This window comes from Solea senegalensis, linkage group LG4 (assembly GCF_019176455.1).
Source record: "Solea senegalensis isolate Sse05_10M linkage group LG4, IFAPA_SoseM_1, whole genome shotgun sequence".
Taxonomy (NCBI): domain Eukaryota; kingdom Metazoa; phylum Chordata; class Actinopteri; order Pleuronectiformes; family Soleidae; genus Solea; species Solea senegalensis.
Genome location: NC_058024.1, coordinates 18862053 through 18887808, shown reverse-complemented (window position 1 = coordinate 18887808; position 25756 = coordinate 18862053). Strand labels below are relative to the sequence as shown.

General features: G+C 40.2%; 1 protein-coding gene across 1 annotated transcript; it reads left to right on the top strand.

Moving 5' to 3' along the window:
* Window positions 1-383: 383 nt before the first annotated feature.
* Window positions 384-23130, top strand: fer1l4 (fer-1 like family member 4). The gene is made up of 49 exons (XM_044025128.1): window positions 384-588; window positions 1618-1673; window positions 4548-4636; window positions 4727-4826; window positions 5034-5131; window positions 5546-5590; window positions 5795-5950; window positions 6038-6098; window positions 6485-6616; window positions 6711-6773; window positions 6863-6947; window positions 7034-7202; window positions 7876-8056; window positions 8171-8357; window positions 8595-8674; window positions 8915-9040; window positions 9160-9229; window positions 9927-10030; window positions 10364-10472; window positions 10834-11062; window positions 11372-11504; window positions 11614-11714; window positions 11824-11911; window positions 12005-12121; window positions 12217-12369; window positions 13408-13603; window positions 14207-14331; window positions 14439-14573; window positions 14660-14833; window positions 15161-15271; window positions 15773-15934; window positions 16035-16209; window positions 16786-16904; window positions 16998-17114; window positions 17507-17546; window positions 18216-18319; window positions 18860-18994; window positions 19075-19194; window positions 19450-19577; window positions 19662-19832; window positions 20297-20451; window positions 20542-20723; window positions 20828-20913; window positions 20998-21096; window positions 21196-21313; window positions 21551-21674; window positions 22060-22352; window positions 22459-22559; window positions 22930-23130. The coding sequence occupies exons 1-49, from the start codon at window positions 510-512 to the stop codon at window positions 23108-23110; spliced, it is 6162 nt and encodes a 2053-aa protein (XP_043881063.1). The 5' UTR covers window positions 384-509; the 3' UTR covers window positions 23111-23130.
* Window positions 23131-25756: the final 2626 nt, after the last annotated feature.

The window sequence follows — 25756 nt, the reverse complement described above, 5'->3', positions numbered from 1 at the left end:
ACAAAGTCTTAATATCTAAGTATAAATTGGGACAGTAATTAGTAGAAGTAGAAGTGCAGAGAACTTTTGTATGGTTGTGTTTTCATTCTCTATGAAATAATATTTCATCCCAGCTCTTTTAAAAAAACAACAACCCATTAATATCAGACAGAAAAGAAAGAAAACTTAATTCAAAATGTTATAGTATTGGGTTTTCAGTGTCAAACTTAGGAATTAGTTAATTTACATTGTTTGATGTGAAGTGACGAGTTGAGTTATGTGTGTTTTCTATGGAGGAAACTAGTTGAGCAACTCCATTTGCTTTCTCAAACATTATGAAGGGCCTGCCCTAACAGACACGCACACACTTACATGGACCTCCCATCTTACTGTTGGAGAGAAAACACACAGAGCAGTTAATTTCCTTCAGCTGGAGAGAGGAGACGAAATACACAAGGTGAGAAGACGTTAGAGGGACAAAATGTGTAAAGACAGACAAGTGATCAGAGAGCTGAACGTGTGAGATCATCATGTCCATCAGTGTGACTCTGAGGAGGATCTCCAACCTGCCGGGACGCTCTGACAGAAAAGTCGAGCTCAGTTTCAGAGGTCAGACTCTTCTTTTATATCATGTCTTCAAATATTGCTACGTTTCTATATATTTATTGAATGTGTTGAGGTGAATGGTTGTCTGTGTTTTTACTGATGTTTTTATTGCTGCTTTTATTAGTTTTTCTTTTTACTGTTTTCTCAGGGTAGCACACATTTTCTCTTGTGCAATGACAATAAACTATTCTTGATTCTTGTTATTAAGTGTAAAATGTACAATAGGTCAAATAATGACTGTATTGTCCATAGATTTAATAATCTGATAATCATCAGCTATTTTGATTACAATTTAGTACTTTAAAAAAAAAAGAAGTAAAAAACAAAAACGAAAAACAAAACCTGTCCTTTTCCAGCTGCTCACATAGAACATTTAATAAGGTAACAGTTACTCTTAATAATAAATAATAACAATGACAACAATCTGAAGTGACATAGTCCTAGTCTGTTGTAGCTTGTACTGTTTTGTTCTTCTGCTGTTGGTTCATGTTCTCTCTTTCTTTGGTTTTCACCCTTTCTTCGTATTTTAACATAGTTGTTGTCTTGTTGTCAATCATTGTTGATTTGTTGTCTCTGTCTTTGTTACTCTTTTTTCCTCCCCCATCTGTCCTCCACCTCTCTTCTGTCCCCTATTTTCCTTTCACCATGTCTGATCTGTTTTCTTTCTTTTCTTTCTTTCTTTCTTTCTTTCTTTCTTTCTTTCATTTTAAAAGTATCTCTGTGTTATATTTGATTAGGAATAATAAATAAATACCCTAAAGACCTACATTAAAAGGAGCTTAGAAAGTAAGTATTACAAACTGCAGTATTTGTGCATTATATGCAAGTCACAGGTTGGTTTAGCATTTAAATATGGAGCTGTTTTCAAATGTGTAGTTAAGGTGTTTAAAGGACAGTTGGATTAATTGCTTAACTGTACTTTGTACAGTGTGTAATGTGTCTACATACTTTAACATAGATATCGACCCCCTCTTCACCCCCTGAAGCATCTGCACTGTTGCTATGGTAACTGTTGGTCTTTCTGTCTTCCAGGATTCACTCATAAAACCCGAGCCCTGCAGTGTGAGAACATTGCCATCTTCAATGAGGTCAGTAAACGACGGTTTGCCGATGTGATCTGTCTGATCATGTTGGATAAAATCAGACCAGAACACTGATGTTACACATGTTACATATTTACACATTTTTACCCATAAAACCTGACAGAAACACAGTAGAGAGCAGTTTAGGGCTTTTATTTTGAAGGCAATGACATCGACTTCCTGTCAATTTTATTCATTTTTCTTCAATCCCAACTTCCTTTGTTGTTGAATGAGATGTATCTCAGATCCACTGTCTGATGATCAAATAAAAAAAAGAAAAGTGAAGGGTGAAGTGGCCCTTTAAACAAGTCCAGTTGCCTATAGTTATCTCCTGAAGATGACTAGTATGACCTGGGTGAGAACCTTCACAGACATTGGCAGAAATGGAATATCATCCCCATACGTCTGTTTGTAGAAGTGTATAATAAATGTCTTATATGTATTTTAGGCACAAGCCTTGTCTTAAACACATGTTGAGCTCTCAGATGATGAGCTGAACTTCCATGTGGTTTCAGAGGAAGTGGATATGGGGGAAGACAAGCTACTGTGATTTAAGACCATTTGTCCTCTCTCTCTCTCTCTCTCTCTCTCTCGCTGTGTGTGTGTGTGTGTGTGTGTGTGTTGGTGTGTGTGTGAGAGAAAGAGAGGTAGCTTATTTGTCTTCTTCAGATTGAAAGTATTTTAATGGAGCTGATAAAAACTGAACCGCTCCTACAGTTAGTATACGCACACACAAAGACACTCCTTAAACACACACACACATACACCAGTACAGTTGATGTGATTCTGCCTTCATTCTACTGCACTCCTTAGAGAAAAAAAAGTTATTGCTCCTGAAATAATGTCCACACAGGAGCTGCCAGCTTCTTGGGAAGCAGTTTCTGTTTATCACTTTTTTTTCAAACTCGGTGCAAACATCCATGGATCTCAGAGAATAAATGATCATGCCTTTGGCAGGTGATGTTTCCTCCAGCCCCCAAAGGTTTTCAAATGTCTCAACACAAGTTTTAAATTCCAAAATTTCCTCGGAAAATAATTGTATTCCTTTTAGAAATTGCATATTGTAAGGAATTGAGCACTGCCTTTCCTAAGTGTGTCAGGAAATGACTTAAAAGTCGACAAAAGCCAAACAGATTTTTTATTTTAAAGCGCTTATACAGTCATGTTAACATATGTATGGTTAATTTATTCAATTTCTGCCAAAAAAACCTTCCTAAATGTTATATACTGGACTCATAAAGCTTACGATAAATAAAGCTTTAGTCCTTTCTCTGTGTCTACATATAGGATGAGCTGATGAACACTGCTATATATAGTATGTATGTATGTATGTATATATATATACATATATATATATATATATATACATATAGATAGATAGATAGATATATAGATAGATATACACTATATATATGAAGGTCACTTTAGAGAGAATACATTTCACACATTTAGAATTCATACATTAAAAAACAGTAACGATCGTGCACTGGGTAGTAGTTTTTATTATTTAAATACTGCAGTAGATAAAACATTTATCTCAGACCAAAGAGATTTTCTGACAGACTGAGCAGAGCATGCTGCTAAGTAATGTTATCCCATAGATGTGGATCAGTTCTTTTTTTCTTCAGTTTCTCTGATGATCTGCTCCTCCTGATGTCATGAGCTGATCGAGTTGCAGGATGAACTTTGCATAAGCTGGTGGATGAACAACTAATTTAACTCATTTCACACCCCTGAATGTGTGCGTCACCATAGTAACAGCCAGTGAGACTCCTCGCGATATACAGTCCAAACATTTCTCCCTGACAGTGTTAGCATACAGCCCGTTGAGTTTTCCCTAAAGACAAATGCATTTTGTTTTTGCTATTTTTGTTAAAAGGACAATGTGTTTGTTTAAGAGATGCCTCCTCCCATTTCATTACATCACCACATGTTTGTCGACATAAACAGTGATGGCAGGTCAGATAAGATCATTACTGTAACCTCTGTGTGATGTGAAAACAGCGTTGAGTGCTGTGCCGAGTCAGTCTATATTTGTTCTCCAGGTGTGACCAGGTGTGTGTGTGTGTGTGTGTGCATACCTAAGCTTACCACACGGTGATAAATGGTTATAGGGGAACATGTGTGTGTGCGTGCCATGTTTGGTATTCGCTGCTGCTGTAAATACGGTCCTTTTTAGTTAAGTATTAACAAACCATCCATCCCTGTTATTAAGCTCTGAGACATGGTGTGACACGATATGACATTCTTATGACGCTTATGTCCCAGTTAAACAAAGAAAAGTTTTGATTGGTGGTCTAATTATTGGATTATGTTCCAAATATTGAGTCAATTTAAAAGTGTAAAGAAAAACATTTGAAAACTAAGGCACTCTTATTGTGGAAAAAGTAAAAAATCCTGTTTCTGCATGGCCTAAAGGTGAACTTCACACCTGCACTTTGTGAGGAGGGTCTACATGTTGGGTTGATATTATTGTGTGTAGTGCACACCCTGATCAATAGACTGTGTGAACATCAGAAGCAAAAAACCTTGCACAACTACAAAAGGACACACACACACACACACACACACACACACACACACACAGCTGGTACAAGAGAACAATGCTGAACAGTGACACCGGTCACAGTTTTTCCCCCTGCTGAATACAACTGTATAGATATTATATATATTATAATTATTATTATTATATTATTATCATATGAAGTTTCTGTGATGACCCATGTCGTCTCGTTTACTGAAGAAGTTAATGAGATGTGGTTAAAAGTGCATAAAATGATAAAACATTGACATTGTTTTTTACATAACATATCAAGTCAAGTCACTCACAGATGGTTTTAAACTCTGTGTGTGTGTGTGTGTGTGTGTGTGTGTGTGCAGCATTTCCGTTGGCCTCACTATGGTAAAGTGATCAAAGATGAAGTTTTTTCCGTCAGTGTTTACAACAGCAGTAAAGTCTTCTCCAACAGGTAACACACACACACAAACACACGCACACATGCACACACGCACACACACACACAGCCTGTTTATGTGTATGTTTGTGTTTGTTTTTGTAGACTGCTTGGTAAACTTGTGATCAGTCTCCAGCATGTTGTTACCTCTGGGAAGCTGTTGCTACGGGAACAACTCACCGATGCCAACTACGGCCTGACTGACGTGAGGACAGATACACACACACACGCACACACACAAATCAACATGTCTGCCTGTTTGTCCCAAACCTCTGAATCTCAGCTTTTACATACATGTTAGGAAACCGCTAGACATTAGTGATGATGAGTAATTAGATTAGTGTTAAGTTTACTATAAAATCCAACTCGATGGGTCTTAATAAGTTGCACTTTGCTTTCCCTCTTTCTGTAGATCTACATAGAGCTGGATATTCAGTATCATCCAGTTGAAGGATCTGTAGGAAACTGGCAAGGACTCGACTTCCTCCAGGCTGAAGACGACGAGGATGAGTAAGATCATAGACTTACACAAAAGTGAATACTTAGGTGTGGCTGAGGGACACAAAAGATTGTCAGAGGAAGAATTAATCAGGTTCTCGGAGTTGACTGAGAAGATACAGTATATGCATTCAATGCAGATATAACTAACTAATTATGGCTTGATACTACGTTTCCTTGTCTGATAACTATGATGATGATGATATCACAACCATGAGAATCTACTAACACCAGTATCTAACCGTCACCTGCATCCTTGCATCCTTTCCTTGCCCTGTGGTCACATGATGGTGGTAATGCAGGTCTCTCTTTATTAGCCTGTGCATAGTGAAGCACTTACATTCACTGATTAAAACAAATAACCCCCAGATCAACAGAGGGCGCTCTAACCACACTTGTTTGATTTTGGTTTCTCTCCTTCATCAGTTCAGATCTGGTCATCAGGAATGATGGATTTGATGACCCTGAGAGGTGAGTTAACTCCCTAACCCACTCAACAAAACCTCTACTCAGTAAACTGATGCTAACCTGTGAAAACACAAAGAACACAAACACAAAGATATCCAAGCACCCACTCATGGTTCTTATGGGCATCTTCTTATCTACATGTGAGCTTTAGTTTCATGTCCCTGTGATAAAATATTAGATAGATAGATATCTCTCTCTCTCCTGCAGTCAGAGGACTATCACTCGCCCAAATGTGCTGGACAGAGAGGCTCGTCGTCTCGGTCAAAGTCTGCTCATGTCTGGGGAGGAAGATGACGACGACGACTACGATGATTACGATGAAGACCTGGAGGCTTCCAACATCACCCTCACACCTCTGCTGAGGTCTGCTCACCTGAATGACTGTTTTCATGTGTGCTATCATCTCATCTGTGGTTTCAACAACGTGTGTGTGTGTGTGTGTGTGTGCAGTCGCTGCAGGCCTCTGTCAAGAAGTGTTGCCATAGGGACACCTAAAGTCCAGAGCTTTCAGGTGAGTCCATCCTTATACTGTACACACATCTACCCAGTGTTTGTTACAATCGCAGCATAATGAAAGACAACATTCATCTGAAGTGTCACATGTTTAACCTCCTGCCATCATGTCAGGATGTCAGATACAGGAATATCACAACTATCAACTTATGGTTTCATTTAAGTATTTTATTTTTTAAATTTAACCCGAGAATACAATATGTAGTATCTTTGGACAGTATTTTTATGGTGGTTTTTAATTACCTGGACAACAATAGGTACTTAGGATTAGGCCAGTCGTAATTAAACCTTCATCTCCTATGGTTAAGGAAGTCTTAAGGAAATTATTGTTTGTCAATGTAATGTCCTCTGAAGTCATGGAAACCAGTGTGTGTGTGTGTGCAGGTGAATGTAAACATCCTGGAGGCCCAGAGACTGGTTGGCGTGAACATCAATCCCGCAGTTTTTATCAGACTGGGCGATCAGAAGAGACACACAGCAACACAGAAGTCCACCAACTGCCCCTTCTACAATGAGGTATTATAATGTCACACAGCAGAATGCAGTTCAGCCCAGTAGAATACAATGAAGTGCAATAAACACAAGACGTTTACTTCATCTCCTCTGTCAGAACTTCCAGTTTGAGTTCCAGGAGGCTCCACAGCTCTTCTTTGATAAAGTCATAGAGATCAAGGCAAGTTCCATTATACTTCATCTGCTGTTACTATGGTGACAGGCGTGGACATGACCATTTTAAACACCTGTAATGTCACCTGCTCTCAGGTGTTCCACAGGCGGACTCTGGCTTTCCTGATGACCCACATTGGAACATTTAAGATTGACATCTCCACTGTTTACAACCAGCCAGGTAAAGAACTGCTCACATCGTAGAACTCTGATTAAAAATACTTACTGTCCTCTCATGTCTCATGTCTGAACTCTCTGCATGTCCAGATCACCGCTTCTACCAGAAGTGGGCTCCCCTCACTGACCCAGCTGACACCCGGTCAGGGATCAAGGGTTATGTTAAAGCTAGTCTCAGTATTCTGATGAAGGGAGAAACAATGACCATGCCGAGTGTGCTACCGAGCTCAGCGTCCGGAGTCAGTGACGACATAGAAAGGTCAGTAATCGAACACACAGTACACAGCTCTCAATGAAGCACAGTGCATACAAATGTATTAGAACACTACCCAATGTAATGTTTATGCCCCAGCTGCTAAAATATAGTTATTATTGTTATCCATGAATTTCCAAATGTAAGTTTTTTTTTTGTTGTTTTTTTTTTTTTACAAAAAAGCAGAAAAAAAAGTAAAGATGACAAATTATAGTTATTTAAAATGTGGGTATAAAAAGGTTATTTGCTTAATAAATAACAATAACATTTCTAGTTTTAAAGTTTTTATTATAGGTGGTCTAATTTGTTAAGCATTTGTTAAGGTATTTTGATGTGTGTGTACTGTATGTGTGTGTAAAACAAGACAAGCAGTTCGTGAAACAGCATTACAGACAGTATATTATAAATGATGTATTGTGGTAATAGGCCCGAACAATTTTCTCATCTGCCTGAATAACTACACACTGTTCAGATGAGATAACAACTTCAATGTGTATCACCTGAGGTGGTAGATGCTGATCGGATCATAAAAAATAAGGAACTTGGGGAGGATTCCATCAAGCTAGTTTTGTTGATTGTCATGATTCCATCATGGCGGAGGGACCACATTAATAATCATTGTGAATACAGGGATAACCAGTGTGAGCAGCTCTGGGTTCTGATGTTGTTATTCTTGTAGGAACCTTTTGCTTCCTCGAGGCATGGCCTCTGAGCGTCCATGGGCACGTTTCCGCATCCGCATCTACAGGGCAGAGGGTCTGCCCACCATGGATGCCGGTCTCATGGCTAAGATGTCAAAGGTCACTGACAGGACTGTCTTCATTGACCCTTATGTACAAGTGACCTTTGCAGGACAACAGGTACTCGGATGAATGCAGTGTGTGTAACACTGTGTTGTTGGCTATGTTTTCCTTCATGATGCAGAAGCATGCATTGCCCTCAGCCGCAGTTAATCTACTTATATATCTGTCTAGGGTGAAACATCAGTCGCCAGCGCCACCAGCTGTCCAGATTGGAATGAGGAGATCAACTTTATTGAGCAGTTTCCTCCTCTTGCTCAAAGAATCAGAGTCCAGATCCTTGATGACGCCAAGATGGGAGACATTGCCCTGGCAACACACTTCCTAGACCTGCTGCAGATTTCTGACCCCACCAGGAATGGTACGGTCACTAACACTGTACACATGCTGAATAACGTTATGGAGTTTTAATTATAATTTGAATTGCAGCTTAAAAGCAATCATTTACGAGGGTGAGTACTGTAGTGAGTATGGCGTGATTGTTGGTAATGTTGTTTAATGATAATGTTAGTTGTGAGATAATGTGGAATATGTGTAACTTTACAGCTTTTACATACCTATTGCCTTACTTTAAAATTATTCTATCTTTTGACTGCAGGGTTTAACCCCACCTTTGGTCCAGGTTGGGTCAACCTGTATGGTTCTCCGCAGAACTCCACCCTCGGAGATGTCCACCAGGTAAAACAAGACAACATTTATATAAAGACCTTTGGGTTAAAGGTCTAATATGTAATATTTGAGCAGCACTAGTTGTCACATTTTTCTTTCCTGTATTCTCTATTCACATATCTTTAAAATCCTGCCTATTGGACCCTTAAACAAACAACATATTCATGTCTTTCCCCAAATGCTAAACTCAGAGGCTGTATGTGATAAAAAACATACTAATTCAGACCAACCTTCATGTGTCCTCTCCAGGCTTTGAACCAGGGTCTGGGTAAAGGAATATTCTATCGTGGTCGAATCCTCCTCGCTCTTTCCGTGGAGGTTTACACCTCACCATCTGCTGCTGTAGGAGATACAGCCTTACTTAATCTGGGAAAGGTAACCCCCTCCCAATCTCATTTTCCATGACTATTGGGCTTTATGGACACTCATAACATCCCTGGGATTAAGTCTCCCCTGATCTCTTATGTCACTGACTCCTATTTGCCTGTTTTCAGCTGAAAGGGACACTTGGAAAGCTGGGAATGAGGAAGAAGAGGAGCAGCAAGAAGAAAGAGAAGAATGAAGGTCAGTCTGCCGAGGACAATGTGGAGAAATATGAAGTTAAAATACAAGACAATGGGTGTAGTTTCCTACCATCATTTGAAAAAGTTGGTAGAGGATTATAATATTGACCTCCGCTTCAGCATCTGTTTCTGAAAACAACAAAAGGGATGTGCCACCTTTAAGCCCCCTTGAATATTTATTAATGAATATTCATTCATTAATAAATATTAAGTATTAAGTATTGAGCCGACAGAATAAATGATTTTAGAACTTTTTTTGAAGTATGCAGGAGCTATGTATGGACTTTGTATGAAATTGATGGATAGAAATACTGAGGTACTGTGGATCTCTTCAGTGATCTAAAGGTGGTTAATTTGATAAACGGCCAGTTTATGAAACAGAGGCTGAGAGGAATGTCTTTAATGCACACAACAAATGATTCTCAGGCCTAGTTTCTGAGCCGTACTAGTCCAGAATATGACAATGAAAGGAAAAAACATTGTGTCTATGTCAGAGTTTAACATCTAGACTCTGGCACTGAGACACACTTTCACGCTGGTCCTGTTTAGATCAGGTCATTCTTACGGAGACACTCGTCAGCCTCATCACAGATGAAAACATGGACACCAGTTTCATCTTTAAGTCTTGATGACAGTGATAACTGCTAAATTAAATAATCCTGTGAAGACAAAGAACAGTTGCTTGTTGTTTTCTCCAGCATCGATGTCTGCCGGTGGTTTGGCGGGTGACTCAGGGGAAGCAGGAGTTGAGGTACCAGAAGTCATTACCGTGGAGACTGAGACGATCCACCCTCTGCCTCAGGTCAGTGCCCTCATCACTAACACCATCTAATATAGATTTGTTCTGTGCAGAGGTTTTTTGTCATTATCTTGGGTTCATTATCTTCTTCTTTGCTATTGAATTCAACGTATATATTTTTTTTCACCATTTTTTCCATCTGTTCCATTCCTGTTAAACGTTGTGTTGATGTAAATAGTGTTGTTTCACTCAGCACTCAGCACTTCTACTTCACAATGACAAGCAATACTTTAAACCCTCTGCTGATTTGGAGGGATTCACAAAATGAAACATATGAGTCCACGTGTCCATGTCCTGCAGTTTTTTTTTATACTTTTTTAAATTTGTCCTCTTCAGGGTTTTCTGGGGGACATTGAAGAGTTCCTGCTGTTTGCATCTTTGTTTGAAATCACAATGATAGACCCATCTGTGGGAACGAGACCACTGACCTTTGAACTCTCAATAGGTAACTGGTGTATTCTATTGGCTTCTTTTCCACTATACAGTTATTAGCACAAAAAAACAAAAACTAGTAGAGTCGTGCCAAGCCATGCTGCATTTGTATTTTGTAATAACCAAATGTGTTGTTTTTAACAACCTTTCACTCTGTGTTTTCTGTGCAGAAATTGGTTGAATTAGTTAAATGTTGAATTAGTTAAATACTGTTATTTCTACATGTGCAAGAAAGAGGCTGCCAGTGGATATACTTAAAGCCTGAGCGTGTCAGACTCAGACAAATGTAAAACTTTTGTAGATGAAAATTCTTAGAAATGTCCATATAAAGAGCAGTTATTGACTTTGTTTACCAGCTGTTCTGTCGCTTACAGGGAATTATGGGAAAATGGTAAGGGTTGGTAAATCCAAGAAGAGCCAAAGCAGGGATGACCTTCAAAGGAGCAGGGAGGAGCTGAGGAGTAGCAGGGAATCTCTGTATGAGGAGGTGCAGAGTCTGCTGGAGTCAGAGGACGAGCTGGACAGAGAGGATGTGCTGAGTCTCGAACCTGAGATCAGATCAGTGTCTGATGCCATGAGACCACAGCCCACTGAGTACGACAGGTAAATAACCATGTCTGCACCTACTCAGGTTTCAAGACCACAGTCTATCCATCCATGTTTTTCCCATTTTTTTTCCATTTCAACTTTAACAAAACGTGGAGGTTGCGGTTTTGGAAAAGTAACAGGAAACAACACCCACCTACTCATTCTATCAAAATGATGTACGAAAAGAAAAACTGGAAAAAAACAACCTAAATGTCTATCCATAACACCCAGATCTTAACAGGGTCATTGTCTTGGGCAGAACCTTTTTGGTCAACTGAAGATCATTCTCCATGTCAATCTGTCTTTCCTGTCTGTGTTTCTAAGGTCATTCCAGTGTATTCCCCTCCAGCCCCCCTCCATTAAACAGAAGCCCTGTCTGTTTGTCTGGACTCAGTTTGAGGATCACAGTTTTCGTCTCCATCAGGCAAACTGGCTCAGCAAGACGGCAGACAGACTGGTACGAGACGAGACGATGTCTTTGAAGAACAATGATGTGGTGTGTTATCTGGCCTCGTCAACAAACTGTGGACATGTCTTGTCTTCTTTGCTCTCTGCTCCCTGTGTAGGAGATTGGTCTCAATGAGGTAGAGCGACTCCTGAGAAGACCAAGGAGTAAAGCAAAGGAGCGCCTGGTGGAGGTGCTGCTGGAGCTTGTGGTCTCCTGCAAGTCAGTTTACTCATTTTGAGTAGAATGTGTTTTGATTTGTCATCGTGATCATCTCACTGTCTGTCCCCCCCATCTGTCTTTACCTGGTTGTCTATTTGTGTCTTTGCAGGCAGTTTAATGTTTTTGGTGCTAGAAAGTCTCAGTCCCGTCCCAACCACCTGGACAGATGCAGGAAGGAATTCATCAAGAAGAACTTAGTGAGTCTGTTCTCGCCTGTGCCTATCCCCACTGTCTACTTTCCTATATCTCTATTACTTTTTTTGTAAACTGGATGTATGATCTGTCCTCAGGTCCTGTTGGCCAGACAGGCAGTGAGAGCCAGACGTAGATTAACTAGAAAGAACGCCAGTCAGCGTTTGATGGATAGCAGAAAACTCCTGAAGAAACTCCGCTTTCTGGCAAGAGAGGTCAGAAAGAGGTCACTGTAGGCTGCCATAAAGACATCAAAGATTGTAGCATGTATTTTATGTGAGGTCTGACATCCACGCCACTCTCTCCCCAGCCCCAGAATACCATCCCAGATGTGTTTCTGTGGTTAGTGAGTAAAAGCAAGCGATTGGCCTATGTCAGGATCCCTGCCCACTCCATCTTTTTCTCACTGGTGGAGGAGAAGAGGGGGAAGGACTGTGGTCGAGTCACGACCTACTACATGAAGGTATATTAAAATCATCCATGATACACCGCAGGAGTTCTAACACTAAAATCACTCAGATTCTCACCATGGTTCACCATTCATTCAGTTTCTTAAATCACAGATTGCGTGTACTGCCTTGTGAGTGAATCGATTAGTTCGTCCATCGATAATATTCACCATCCTGTTTCTGACATGTCTGGTGGTATTGCTTAACAGAGGATTCTTACCCTTCACTGAAGTCGATATTTTGAAATGCATATCACACTATTGACTCATCATCCACTCACACACATATGTGTGTGTGTGTGTGTGCTGTCAACATACTTTTTTCCACAGGTAAAAGAAGAAAAGGGATCCAGATTTCAGAATAAGACTATTTGTATCTCAGTATGAATTTCCAGGTGTTTACAAATTATTTAGTGAAATTCTCAGGCATAATTTAAAAGAAATGACAAGAATACCACTCCTTTCACAAATGTATTCATGCTGTGCTTACAGTGCAGCATGCATTATTTACATGCATGTGGCCTCACTCCTCTGCTCTCTGTCTCTTAATCATCCATTATGGAACATTTTGCAAAAGAAAGAGTTGATTTGCAGAAATCCAATAAAAGTCGAATTTGCATTTTATATTTACTTTTGGCAAGAGCCTTGCTTTATGGAGAATGTCTCATAAAATGTCCTGGAGGTCTGTACAACAGCCTAAATGGACAAACCTTGCAAAGCTGCCTTTTTGAAGCAAATGTTTACTGTACAAAGTAAGAAAAATGACGTCCTGATGCAAAGGCCACTGTAGTTCCCTGACATGTTAGGGGAAAAACGAGGGCTGAGCAGAGGAGTCTCACTAATTTTTACACACTAGACCTTTAAATCATGGAGAACACTTGTTTTTTATTGTTTCATACATAAAATCCTAGACAACACTTTACAGTTAAACTCCAAAAATGTGTGTTGCCCACTGCCATCTTTTTGTTAAAAATAAAAAAATAAAAACATCAGTGATGCGCTCACTATTCCTTCTCTGCACTCATTAGTATGTGTGTTTCTCTGTCGTCTCAGTCTCCAGGAAGTTCGGCAAGTGAGATCTTTGCAAAGCTAGAGGTCTACATGTGGCTCGGTTCTGCCAAGTACAGTAAAGAGGCCACAAACTCCTTGCCGGAGGAGTTCCTGCCTGTGTATGCAGAGGAGGAAGAGGAGGAGCAAAATCTTTCTCTGGAGGGGAGGAGGAAGCTTCCTGTTAGTCTGTCCTGTCAGGGTAAGTGAGCACACCTCCACCAGGGTGATTCTTCAGCACATTTTATCTGTCTTTAAAATAAATGTCTGTCCAGATTTAGGCAAGTAGTCACTGGTGGTGACATCACCCATGAGATGAAATGTTCTGACGCCTGTAGACATGGTGTTTGTTACAAATAAACATTCAACTTTTTGGGGATTAGCACAAATAAAGAAAAAGTTTTATTCACTAGATGGTGCCAAGTGCTCACTCTCACTAGAGTTGTTGTGTGAGCGTATCGCAATAAATGATTTCGCAAATTTTCAGTATTTTGCAATATCGTGGTAATAACGTATCGTGGTGTCTCTGGCGATTCCCACCCCTAGTGTCCACTCATATACTGTCCTTTATCATGTAGTTTCCTCTAAATGGGAACAAAATCAACAAAACTGGCATTGTGTTCTATTCAAGAAAACCTGAAATTAGTGATTAAGGCCATTAACTATTAGTATACTAACTACTTCCCGGGTTGCTATTCACTATATTTCGTGAGTTCACCTCCTATGGCAAACCAGTGGAGAGACTACATCCACTGAACTCACAGCCTGTGAGTTCAGGTGATGGTAAATCTCTTTTTCTCTGCAGACAGCAGGTACTTCCAGTTACGATGTCACCTGTACCAGGCACGTGGCCTGATGGCCGCTGACAGCAATGGCCTGTCTGATCCCTTCGCCAAGGTCCTTTTCTCTACCCAGTGTCAGGTCTCCAGGGTAGGTACACAAACATTCAGCTGTTCATTTATTGTTAGGTGTTTTCAGATACTAAATATTACAATGACCTGGGAAACCTCTTTGTGTGTGTTTGTGTGCGTTCTCAGATGCTGACGGACACACTCTCTCCAGCCTGGTGTCAGTGTCTGTTGTTCGACAGAGTCCTGCTGGAAGGAACGAGAGAGGAACTGGAACGAGACCCACCTCTCATCATTATCAACATCTATGACTACGACTCAATGGTAACGCTGATGTTCTTGTGATTATTTTCTTAGCTTTATCCCTCGTACGTCATAATAGCCTCCTGTGTGATAATGTGTTCGAGCAGGGTAGTCCGAAGCCACTGGGCCGAGCGTATGCAGAGCCTGAGTTCAAAGCTGTGGAGCAATTTTACCGAAGGCCCTCCCTCCGCTTCTTTGACATCAGCAAAGGCAGGGCCCCCGCCGGAGAACTGTTGGCTGCCTTCGAACTCATCGAGCTGGATTACTCTGGGTTTGGAGAGGTAAGACTTATCAAACCAAACAAGTATACCACACTTTTTAGCTGAATTAGAGTATTTTCTGGACTCTGAACCTGTGTATTGCCTTACAGAGGCTCTGAAATGTACAGAGGCAAGCGTTGTATTTCCTTCTCTTGTTGCATTTTTTACATGAATTTGTGGATTGAACCATTGAACACTTCCAAAAACATAGTATTTCAACATTTTAGAAAACACATTGACACTTGATATTGAACTTAAAGTTGTCATAACCCGGACTTGCCCATTTATACACACGATGTGCCCAAGTTTATTCCATATACTAAACCAGAGAAATCCTTGTCCCTGCAGCCCTGTCTCCCCAGCAGTGTGGAGCCTCAGGAGCTGTCCTACATGGAGGATCAGAGATGTTACATCATCCCAGCAGGAGTCCGACCTGTTCTGAAGACCTTCAGGATCGAGGTCTGACACACCACACAATAAATACGCACACTTGGACATGTTGCACATGTGTTTATGTCTCGTGTGTGTAACCAGATGTATAGGACCAAGAATGCAGTCAAAAAAGCACACAAAAGAAGGGTTTAAACAGTGACAGGCAGAGGATTGATCCTTTTTCACGATGGTTGAGTAGATGAACCTGGAGTACAGGAAAATAGAAACTAAATATTCCACAAAAGACACCAAGAAGAAAGCTTTGTAGGTGTGTCACATGCTTGGCTATCAATAGATAAATGGAGTGATTTTATGAAGACAGTGTGAGGAGCTGTGTTTTTTATTCTGTGGAGACCAGGTTATCATGAGGAAATGATAGCATGAAGTTGTTCTGGTTGGGAGCTCAGCTATCATCTAAAAACAGGCAGGAGACTGAAAAAGGACAGGCAACAGGAAACTGCAGAGTCCTAACAGTAATGGAGCACCAGACTTACAGGATGCTGCTGGTGTCTTTGTGTGTGTGTTCAGGTTTTGTTCTGGGGTCTGCGTGAGCTGAAGAGGGTGCAGCTGTTTGAGGTGGAGCGCCCTCTGGTGAGGGTGGAATGTGCAGGACGTCAGCTGGAGTCCGAAGAGATCGAGAGCTACAAAGCTCATCCCAACTTTAAAGAGCTGGTCCGCTACATTGACGTGGTCAGTTTCTGTTACTAATATTAGAATAACAATTGCAAGTATATGGAATAGAAACACAACTAATGTCCTCTCTCCTGTTTTTACTTGCTGGTCCTATCAGGAACTGCCAGAGCAGTCCTACCTCCACCCTCCACTCACTGTGTTTGTGGTTGAACATCGAGCCTTTGGTCGCATCGCTCTGGTTGGGTCTCATGTGGTCCAGAGTCTTATGGAATATGCCCCACCTGAGCTGGGCGGGGGAGCAGAGGAGGAAGATGAGGAACCTAAGCGAAAAGGTAAAGAGATACTGAACTAGTGATGATGGTAGTCATTTGTTTGAAAATCCCTATTGCATCATTCATGTCATTGCTGTTTCATATCAAACTTCATGTTCTAAAATGGAACATATAATGAACAATAATATACAGAAAAGCAACAATATGGTGTTATTGTAATAATATCTCATTGTTACCACACTACTACCTTGTTATAACTAAGGTGAAAATTATTTTAGAAATAAGATGATTATTGTCGTCATGTTCCCTTCCTATTTCAAAGATATTACCATTACAGTACATTACTATGCTGTAATTTAAAGACATAAACATAGCTGTCGTTCTCTTTTTTAACATAACCTGTATACATTGCAATAAGTGTAAGGAGTGACTCCCATCTATATGAAAAATGTTTTGAATGAGGTTTACGCTGCAGCAGAGACATGGCTCCCTACAACATCATTTTGGATGGAGCTGTGATGTCATAACAACTGAGTGTGAATCTTTCGGAGGGGATCAGCAATGTCCTCTGCAAGTGACAGTTGAGTAGCCTTTTGTTTCAATGCATTGTTTCAATTGACACACTTTCTTTGCCAGTTTCTATAGCAAAACAGGACCCGCAGAAGAGGGAAAACACTCTCAGGTCAATGAGGAAAATGGGATTAAGCACCCTGTCATTCAAACAGACAAGGATTCCCTTCAACCCCATGACGCTGGTTCGTGTACATATGTTCATCTCCAGTCTGTTCATTTAAAATACCAAAAAAAAGAAAAGTATAACCATAAATGATGTTGCCCCGTCCCCTCAGTTTCATGGGAAAAAACTAAATAAGAAGGGGGAGGAGCTGGAGGAGGAGCTGCCAGAGAAGGAGGAGTTGGACTGGTGGTCGAAATACTACGCTTCCCTGGATGAGCTGGAGAGAGAGGTGAGAATGTGTCGATAATCTTTCACTAGTACTACGGTATTCTTTGAACTTTTAATAAAAGAACAAATCCAGTGGTAACTTTAACAAGAATGATAAAGAATAGCCCACAATAATTTTGTATAGAAACACTTAATTAGACATCAGCATGACAACATAAATAATCACCACAGAATCAACTCTTCCCCCTTGTACTTGTAATTGTATTGTATTTCCATTAAAGTTTGTTGCATTGCATTGTATGAAAAATTAAGTTAGGTTGTTTTTAGACTAGAAATATAAAGATCACTGCAGAAGAAAATGACATGTTAATAATGAATGTAAAATTCATCTTTAAAGAAGAAGAATATACTCACAGAGCTCATTCACATAAACAATCTGTTGACTGTCTGCAGGCTGCTAAGCAAGAAGAGACGGAGGAACAAGCAGATGCAGGTACAGCTCAGCTGTGTTATTTCAGTCATATTTGTCATGTGCATTGTGCTGTAATTCCCATTCTGATATTGTATGTTGTATCCATATGATAAACTAATAATAAGCTCATTAAAATACATTGCCCCTGTTCAATCTACAGTCAGTACATTACTGTTTGTTTTATTCTTTTATATTCTTAATTTGTTCACTTGAACACACATAATAAGACGAGGATACTCATGGCTGAATTAAATACTCATTTTAGTTTGCCAGGAGTTTTTGCTTTTGCTTTGTCACTGATAAATAAGGCTGCGTCATGACAAAATGTGACATATTTAAGGAGTCTTTATTTGCTCTGAATGCATATATGAATGCATATATATATATATATATAATGTATCTACTTGCAGTTCTGCAAATTTGTCATAAAACTCCAAATATAGTTCACTGAAGTGAAAGGAAAACAATGTTTCCACATGAGATCATTTATCTTCGATAATTTATATAGTATTGTATTATATATGTGGGGAAAGGCTTTTGTGAAAACACAACATTATATTGAGAAATATAATGTAAAGACAATACTAAAAAGGGAAAACATGAACATACAACCATACTACAAATAAAATATCACTAAATATATGAAAAGCAATGGCAAGACAACAATGTTAATATTTCTTTTTTGTTCAGATGCAGTGAATCTGTCAATGGCAAACATCGACGACGAAGAGGAGGACGAAGTGGTGGTGGTTGAGATTGAACCTCCAAAACGCAAGGCAATTGCTACACTGAAGGTGAGTGAGATCTTAACTCTGACCTGAGGGATGCAATCTTGGCCGCCCAGTATGCAGATGAAATCGGCCTCAGTGGAAATCACAGTTGGATTCATTCCTCATTCACCCGCTGTGCCTTGTGAGACTGCATCCACAGGTCCATACCCAAACTCAGTGTGGACAAAGTCATTCTAAAACATCATTTGAAGGAGACTTTAACACAGTGTTACCCAAGGACCTGGACTTTCAGCAGACTCCAATCCACTTGAATCCACTTTACATTAGCGCCACAGTGGTAACTTACTAGACCTGGTTATTTTGAATATTATTTGGACCTAGTCTGATTCTGGTCCAACATCAGATCTTGCATATGAAGAACCAAGACACATAAAGATAAAGCAGTTTAGGGGTGAGTTTTCCTCAGACTCAGTCCTGATGTTGGCAGAAAGGCAAGTGAAGACAGAACATCTTTGGAGTTACTGTAATTGTTTTCTTTTAAATGTCTGCCTGTGTGTGTGTGTGTGTGTGTGTGTGTGTGTGTGTGTGTGTGTGTGTACTCAGCTGTACGGTGGTGATTTGGAGTCAGAGTTCAGTCAGTTTCAAGACTGGCTGCAAATCTTCCCGCTGTACAAAGGCAAAGCAAGTGGTGAAGACGAGGACGAAGATGAAGGGGAAAGGATGATGGGGAAATACAAGGTAATGCAGATGGAGAGGTGTTTGCCTGTTAGTCTGCCTCTTCCTCCAGTGTTATTACACTGTGCCCTCTCTCTCCTCAGGGATCCTTCTTGGTTTATCCAATTGATGCAGAAGATGGAGAAAACACTCACTGCCAGATCACAGATGGAATCCCCAAAAATTCCCCAATTAAAGTCTTAGTTCGGGTTTACATTATTAAGGTACTTGTCTCTGTCTAATCTTTTATTAAATCCTTGTTAGTCTATTTACACCGTTGTTACATTTAAGGCATTCAGTGTTGCTTATAGATCTAAATTATGTGAGCTAGCTGCAATAAAAAAAAAAACTTGTTTAAATAAAATTTCCATACATTGACTTTATAATTCTATTATTTATTTTATCATTAAACCCAGTTGATAAAGTGTGTTCTTCTGTGAATCCTACATTTCTGCTCTTCTCCCTCTGTTTGTGTCCAGGCTAACAGTCTGGCTCCCACAGACCCGAATGGCAAAGCTGACCCCTACCTTGTCCTCAAAGTCGGACAGCAGTCTCTCGACACCAAGGATCGATACATCCCCAAACAGCTCAACCCCGTGTTTGGAGAGTCAGTATCTGTCTGTACCACATGTACCTTTTGAACCATTTGTTTGTGATTGTCTGACTCTAACTGTCTGACTGCATCTTTCAGGGTCTTTGAGTTCAACGTATCTTTCCCATTAGAGACGGAGCTGGCGATCATGGTGATGGACCATGATCTTGTGGGCTCTGATGACGTCATTGGTGAAACACGGGTTGACCTTGAGAACCGATTCTACAGCAAACATAGAGCTTGCTGTGGTCTGGCTCTCTACTATGACACGTTAGTATTACAACAACAACAACATGACTTGTTGCACAGTCCAGCTCAAGACTGGACACAGGAGGGACATTACCAAAAAGATTATTATACAGACGTGACATGGAAATGACTGCCACTAGTTTGTATGGTCCAGCACAGAGAGGGTTGTTCAATTCAATTCCATTTTATTTGTATAACAGAAGGAAATCTCTGACAGAACCAGTTCTCACAGCCAGTACTAGAACATGTTATTAGTATAACTATTACATGTTACTACCAGGACTATAACATGTTATAACCAGTATATATAGTGCAGAACTGAAGCATGTACAGAATGTAACTTAAGAAAAACACATACATATAGGACAAGAACTACAAAACCATAGTGCCAGCAATAACATATCACTATCACATTCTGACATTAGTGCTAAAACTATGACACAAAACTGCCAAATCAGAACTAACACTACGCTGTCTTTCTCCAGTGATGGTTACAATATGTGGCATGATGCCAAGAAGCCGTCCACCATCTTAACTGAGCTCTGTAGGGAAAACAGCATCCCACCTCCAGAGTACAGGACACATGAGGTCAAAATCCTCAACAAGATCTTCAAAATCCCACCTGATGCAGTACCTGAAGGTAGGACTGACAGACAAGTCAGGTCTGTGAACACACATGCAGAATACTATACTGTCTTAATCAGCTCTAACATGAATAATACTTCATCAGTTCTGTTGAAGAAGAACCAGCTCTCTCTAGAAGAGGAAGAAGAGATGGAGGAACATGCAGCCCTGAGTGTGTTGCAGCGCTGGGGAGAAATGAAAGAGTTCCTCCCCGGTGCCTTCTCTCTGGTTCCAGAGCACGTGGAGATCCGGTCCCTGCAGAACCAGGACAAACCTGGACTGCCACAGGTGATCATAACACAAACAACATTAATCTAGATCAGTCACAACAACATGACTGACAAAACAATAGCACTGAAATATCATCAGCTGTGTATGTGTGTGTATTGCAGGGTTTCCTTCACATGTGGGTGGACATGTTTCCTACTGATGTTCCTGCCCCGCCCGCCGTTGACATCAAGCCCCGACAACCTGAAAGGTAGGTCAACACACTGTTGCACACTGTAGATTATAATAAAATAGAACATGTGTATTTAATCTTTTGTTGTGTCTATTGCAACAGGTACGAGCTGCGGGTAATCATCTGGAACACAGACGATGTGTTTCTAGAAGACATCAACCCGTTCACGGGTGACCCTTCTTCCGACATCTACATGAAAGGGTTAGATCCACGCACATATTTTGAAATGATGGTAAACAGGTTAAATCAGGAGCAGGTAGAGATGTCTTCAGCTGGCTCAGTGTTGTCTTCTCTGTGCAGATGGATAAAGGGACTCGACGGACAGAAACAGGAGACTGATGTTCACTTTAACTCTCTGACTGGAGAAGGAAACTTCAACTGGAGATTTGTGTTCCGCTTCGATTACCTTCCTACTGAGGTATCATCACGTTGCCTGATCCTAACCCTAACCACTGCTTACTAACAACATCCCTGATGCTAACCTTAAACTAAAATCAGGATTTCACCTTCAACACGGTCAATTGAATGTGCAAGTCTGGTGAGCCTCCGAGGAGCTAAACCAATGCTGTTTGTTCATATTGTGGTTTTAATGTTAACTCTGCAGCAAACAAGTCATAGAATTTTACTAATAAAAAGTAAATTTCTTGTCCTGCAGAAAGAGGTGGTTTATAAGAAGAAGGAGTCCTTCTTTTCTCTGGAACAGTCAGAGTTTCGACAGCCTGCTGTTCTGACACTGCAGGTGTGGGACTATGATCGCATTTCAGCCAATGACTTCCTGGGTAAGACTTTTTACTGGAACGCACATATGTTAGCATCTTAATTACCTCCGTGTCCACATGTTTAAGTCAGGAAAATCTGTGATTCTGAATCTGCGTCCAATTTTACAGCTCTGCTGCAGTGTTGTTGTACTCTTCTGCCCCAAAATTATCTTCCTAATTCCTTCTTTGCTGAATTTTATCGCTGTTCAAGCTGTAGTGTGTAAACCATTGTCAAATTAGTTGACAAAATTATGATTTTCTTCTCGGTTCCACTCGACTCTCATTGATTTTCAGTATAGCAGTGAATAGAACAGATTCACCAAAACCCTTGTGTGAATGACACTTGGTCACTGTCATCCTCTTTCTCCTGCTCCTCATCATCACTCGTTTGTCCCTTCTCGTCCAGGCTCCATTGAGCTGCGTCTCGGTGACATGGTGCGACCGGCAAAGTCGTCCGCTCAGTGTACGATTGAAATGGCAAAGGATCGGGCAAACCCCCGATTCTCCATCTTTCGTGCCAAGAAGATGAAGGGCTGGTGGCCACTGACCCGCCTGAAGACGGCCGAGGACTTCGAGAAGGAGGAGAAGGAGAAGCAGGCCAAGAAAAAGAAAGGCAAGAAGAGCAAGGACAGGAGAAGCAAGATGAAGAAGGAGCAACTCCAGTACACTGACAGCAGTGGCAACACTTTCCTGTTAATGGTACAAAAATACAACAATAACACACTTACGCTAAAGCTAACTCTGCCCCACAGATGTTTGTATCTTTATTTATATTTAAATATTATGTGTGTGTTTGTTTGTAAAGGGAAAGGTGGAAGCTGAACTTCAGCTCGTGACACTGGAGCAAGGGGAGGCCAACCCTGTGGGGCGGGGCCGCAAAGAGCCTGAGCCTCTGGACAAACCAAAGTACAGCATGCACACACACACACACACACACACACATACCTGCTTGTTTTGCATTCTTTGTGTGGACACTCATAGACATAATTCCCTAGCCCGTTAGCCTAACCTTAACCATCACAACTAGATGCCTAACCCTTACCCTAACCATAACCACAATCCAAACCTAATTCTAACAGTAACCCTAAAGCCAGGTCTTAATCCTCAAAAAGCCTGTTAAAGTTGTGTGGACCAGCAAAAATGTCCTCACAAGGTGAAATGTCCTCACAAAGATATTGCTTAACAATTGGGCCACACAGCCAATTTAACACACACATGCACACATAGTTTCAGTGACTTCTGTCGAGTAACCTGTCTCCTGTGTTGTCCCCTCCAGTCGTCCTACCACCAGCTTCAACTGGTTCGTCAATCCAATGAAGACCTTCGTCTTCCTCATCTGGAAGAAGTTCAAGAAGTTCATCATTGCTCTGCTTATTCTTGCCGTCCTCTCGATCTTCTTGGCCCTCATCATCTACACTCTCCCTCAGCAAATCTCTGCGCTCATCATCAATGGATGAAGTGACCTGAACCGAGCAGATGCAATATACAACTCTGTGATGTTAATGTGTAACCTGTGTGGTGGGAGAAATACGGTGGCTGGTGAGTGCAAAACAAAAATAACAACGGGTGAAACTGTTTTACAAACAGCTAGAGACACATTTACGAAAGTGCTGATGGAAAACTGGGAACTCCGATCTGGTAATATGTCACCCCCGGGTTCACCACGTTCGAGTTGAAAAAGAAAACATGTACTATGAAACGTATCGAGTGAGAATTCACCACGGAAATTCCGAATACAGACTACAAATGGAACGTACCATCAGCAGAGGTGGAAAGAGTACTGAAATATATCAGATTTTACTTAAGTACAAGTAAAAGTATTGGTCTAAATATATACTCAAGTTAAAGTAAGAAAGTAGCTTGTTTAAACGTTACTTAGGGGATACACATGTCACATGAATTGTTTTTAATTAAAGGCAAACCATTACATATTAAAGTGCTGACAAAATAAAATCTGGAAACACATATTGTATCAGTCTAAATGGGTCAAAGGTCACAAATGCTTCAACTTTCTTACTATAATCAGCGCCAATACCCCTGTTTCTGATGTGTGAATAATTTATTTATTTTTTTATTTAAACTCAGGCCAACATTTTTTTACTCAGTAACGGATGTGATTTAAAACATAGTGAGGTACAGGACTTCCAATTTATTTATTATTTTTCATGAATGTAATTAAGCTGTGTTTCACACTTTAGCAGTTTTGTGTTGCATTTATCAGCCACCAAATAATCCAGGATCTGTGTTACTTTCAGATTCATTCATGAGCAGAATAAATCACTGGACACCTACGAATTCAGGGTTAACTAATAAGCATATCACATATAATAATGTGATTGAAATGTTATTCGACTGTAAAAGTGTATAGTTATATTGGTCACATGATGTGATAGATCAGCACTTTTGTGTACTATTGTGTACAAGTTTAATTGTCTTGATGAAGTTGTTTTTACATTGAAAGCCAGTAAGTTTAAGAAAAAATAAAGAAGTAAATTTTGCACTTATAAGTGGAAGAAAATGATGATGATGTACTAGTTTCAGATTGATCGATCTGAATGTTTCAATGTCTGTGTGAGTAAATAAAAATGTTTTTTTTCAGCAGTAGGCTTCACTTTTCACAACTTTTCTGGGCGCTTGTGGTCGACTCACTTTATCAGTGCATTGTTGCTGCTGCCACATGAGATTTTAACAGTGAGATTTTAATAGAGATTTAACCCTTGGTGCTCACACAGCACAGATCTGCACCCATGGTAATTTGCTGGGGGATTAATGCACAACTCTTTATATGGACATCCTGCGGGTGTGTGTTTATATGTCACATAGTCAGGCTTTATAAATGTTGTTGTTGAGTCAAAGTTATATATCATTTATATCGTATTTTTTAGTAGTGAAATAAAGTAGCAATAATTGTGCAGAAGTCACAAAATAGAGCATTTTTTCTTTTCTTTGTGTCCATAAAAATGAGCCAAGTGAACTTTGAACTGTGATGTATTTCCAAATTTCACAAACTCAATCCGATTTTAAACATTATGAGTACTAGTGCTCAGGTGTGTTTGTATAATTGGTGAAAATGAAAGAAATTATTCATCAGATTGCCTAGGTTGTGCTGACAAAAGGGTGCAAAACACTCTATATTGCACATTCTTATACCCTCTGTATATACTCTATGTTTAAACATAGTAATAGAAATGCTCTGTGTTCTAAGGGTTAATTATGTGAGGTCTTTTGACAATGGTTTGAATGCAACAGATATATGTAAACGTTACCTACTATTGTTTTAAAATTAGAGCCAACATGTGAGATCACACACTGATGACTAATTAAGTTCTTCATAAATTTAAAGGTATTTGTGGAAACAAAATATAACATTTTTCTTCTTTAGATAATAAAGTGTGTTTACTAGAGGAGTGAGTCAGGACACATGTGGCAACGCTTCAGTTTGGACAACGGGAAGTCAGTATGGTTTGTTTACACAAACGAGCTCTGATTGTTTGTTGGATTATTAGATTCAGAACAGAGTTGGCCTCTTGTCAGAGACGAGAGAGGAAATGATGTCTGAGGACCAGGTCACGCTTCAGCTTAAAGCAAAGATATGGAGACTGCCATTACATGAGTTTGTCTCTCTCTTTTTGCCAACATGGCATCAGGTCTAAACCAGTGTCTATTAGTCAAGTCATTTATCAACAGAGGAATTCAGTTTTGTGCAGCAGTCATGTCTCCCAGATGATGATGAGCCTCTAATTGCTTTGGCAGTTCTCTGACTTTTCCATGAAGTATGGCAGGAGGCTGCTCCACACACGCCTTGAGCTGCGTCAAATCAGGCCGCTAAAGCCACAAGGGAATTTATAGTTATTTATTTAAAAGCACCAAACCAGAACAAGGCTCACTGTGACACACATAGAACCACAAACAGGCTGTGGACTCACATTAATGATGAATTAAGAATTGATTTCACTGTGTTTTGTACAGACGTTAAGGTTGAATTATTCTTTTAAGATGCTTTGTACAGTACATCTTGACAGATTACTGTTAGCTCTGCAGCGCCCCCTCTCCCCCTTCAGTCCACCAGAAATATGACAACCACTGTCTGGTCCTTGTTCTCA

Coding starts and splice junctions, on each gene's coding strand:
- fer1l4 (XM_044025128.1), top strand. CDS start 510: ATGTCCATCAGTGTGACTCTGAGGAGGATCTCCAACCTGCCGGGACGC. Junction 8,358..8,594: donor TTCTGACCCCACCAGGAATG/GTACGGTCACTA, acceptor TTTTGACTGCAG/GGTTTAACCCCACCTTTGGT. Junction 21,314..21,550: donor TCGATTACCTTCCTACTGAG/GTATCATCACGT, acceptor CTTGTCCTGCAG/AAAGAGGTGGTTTATAAGAA.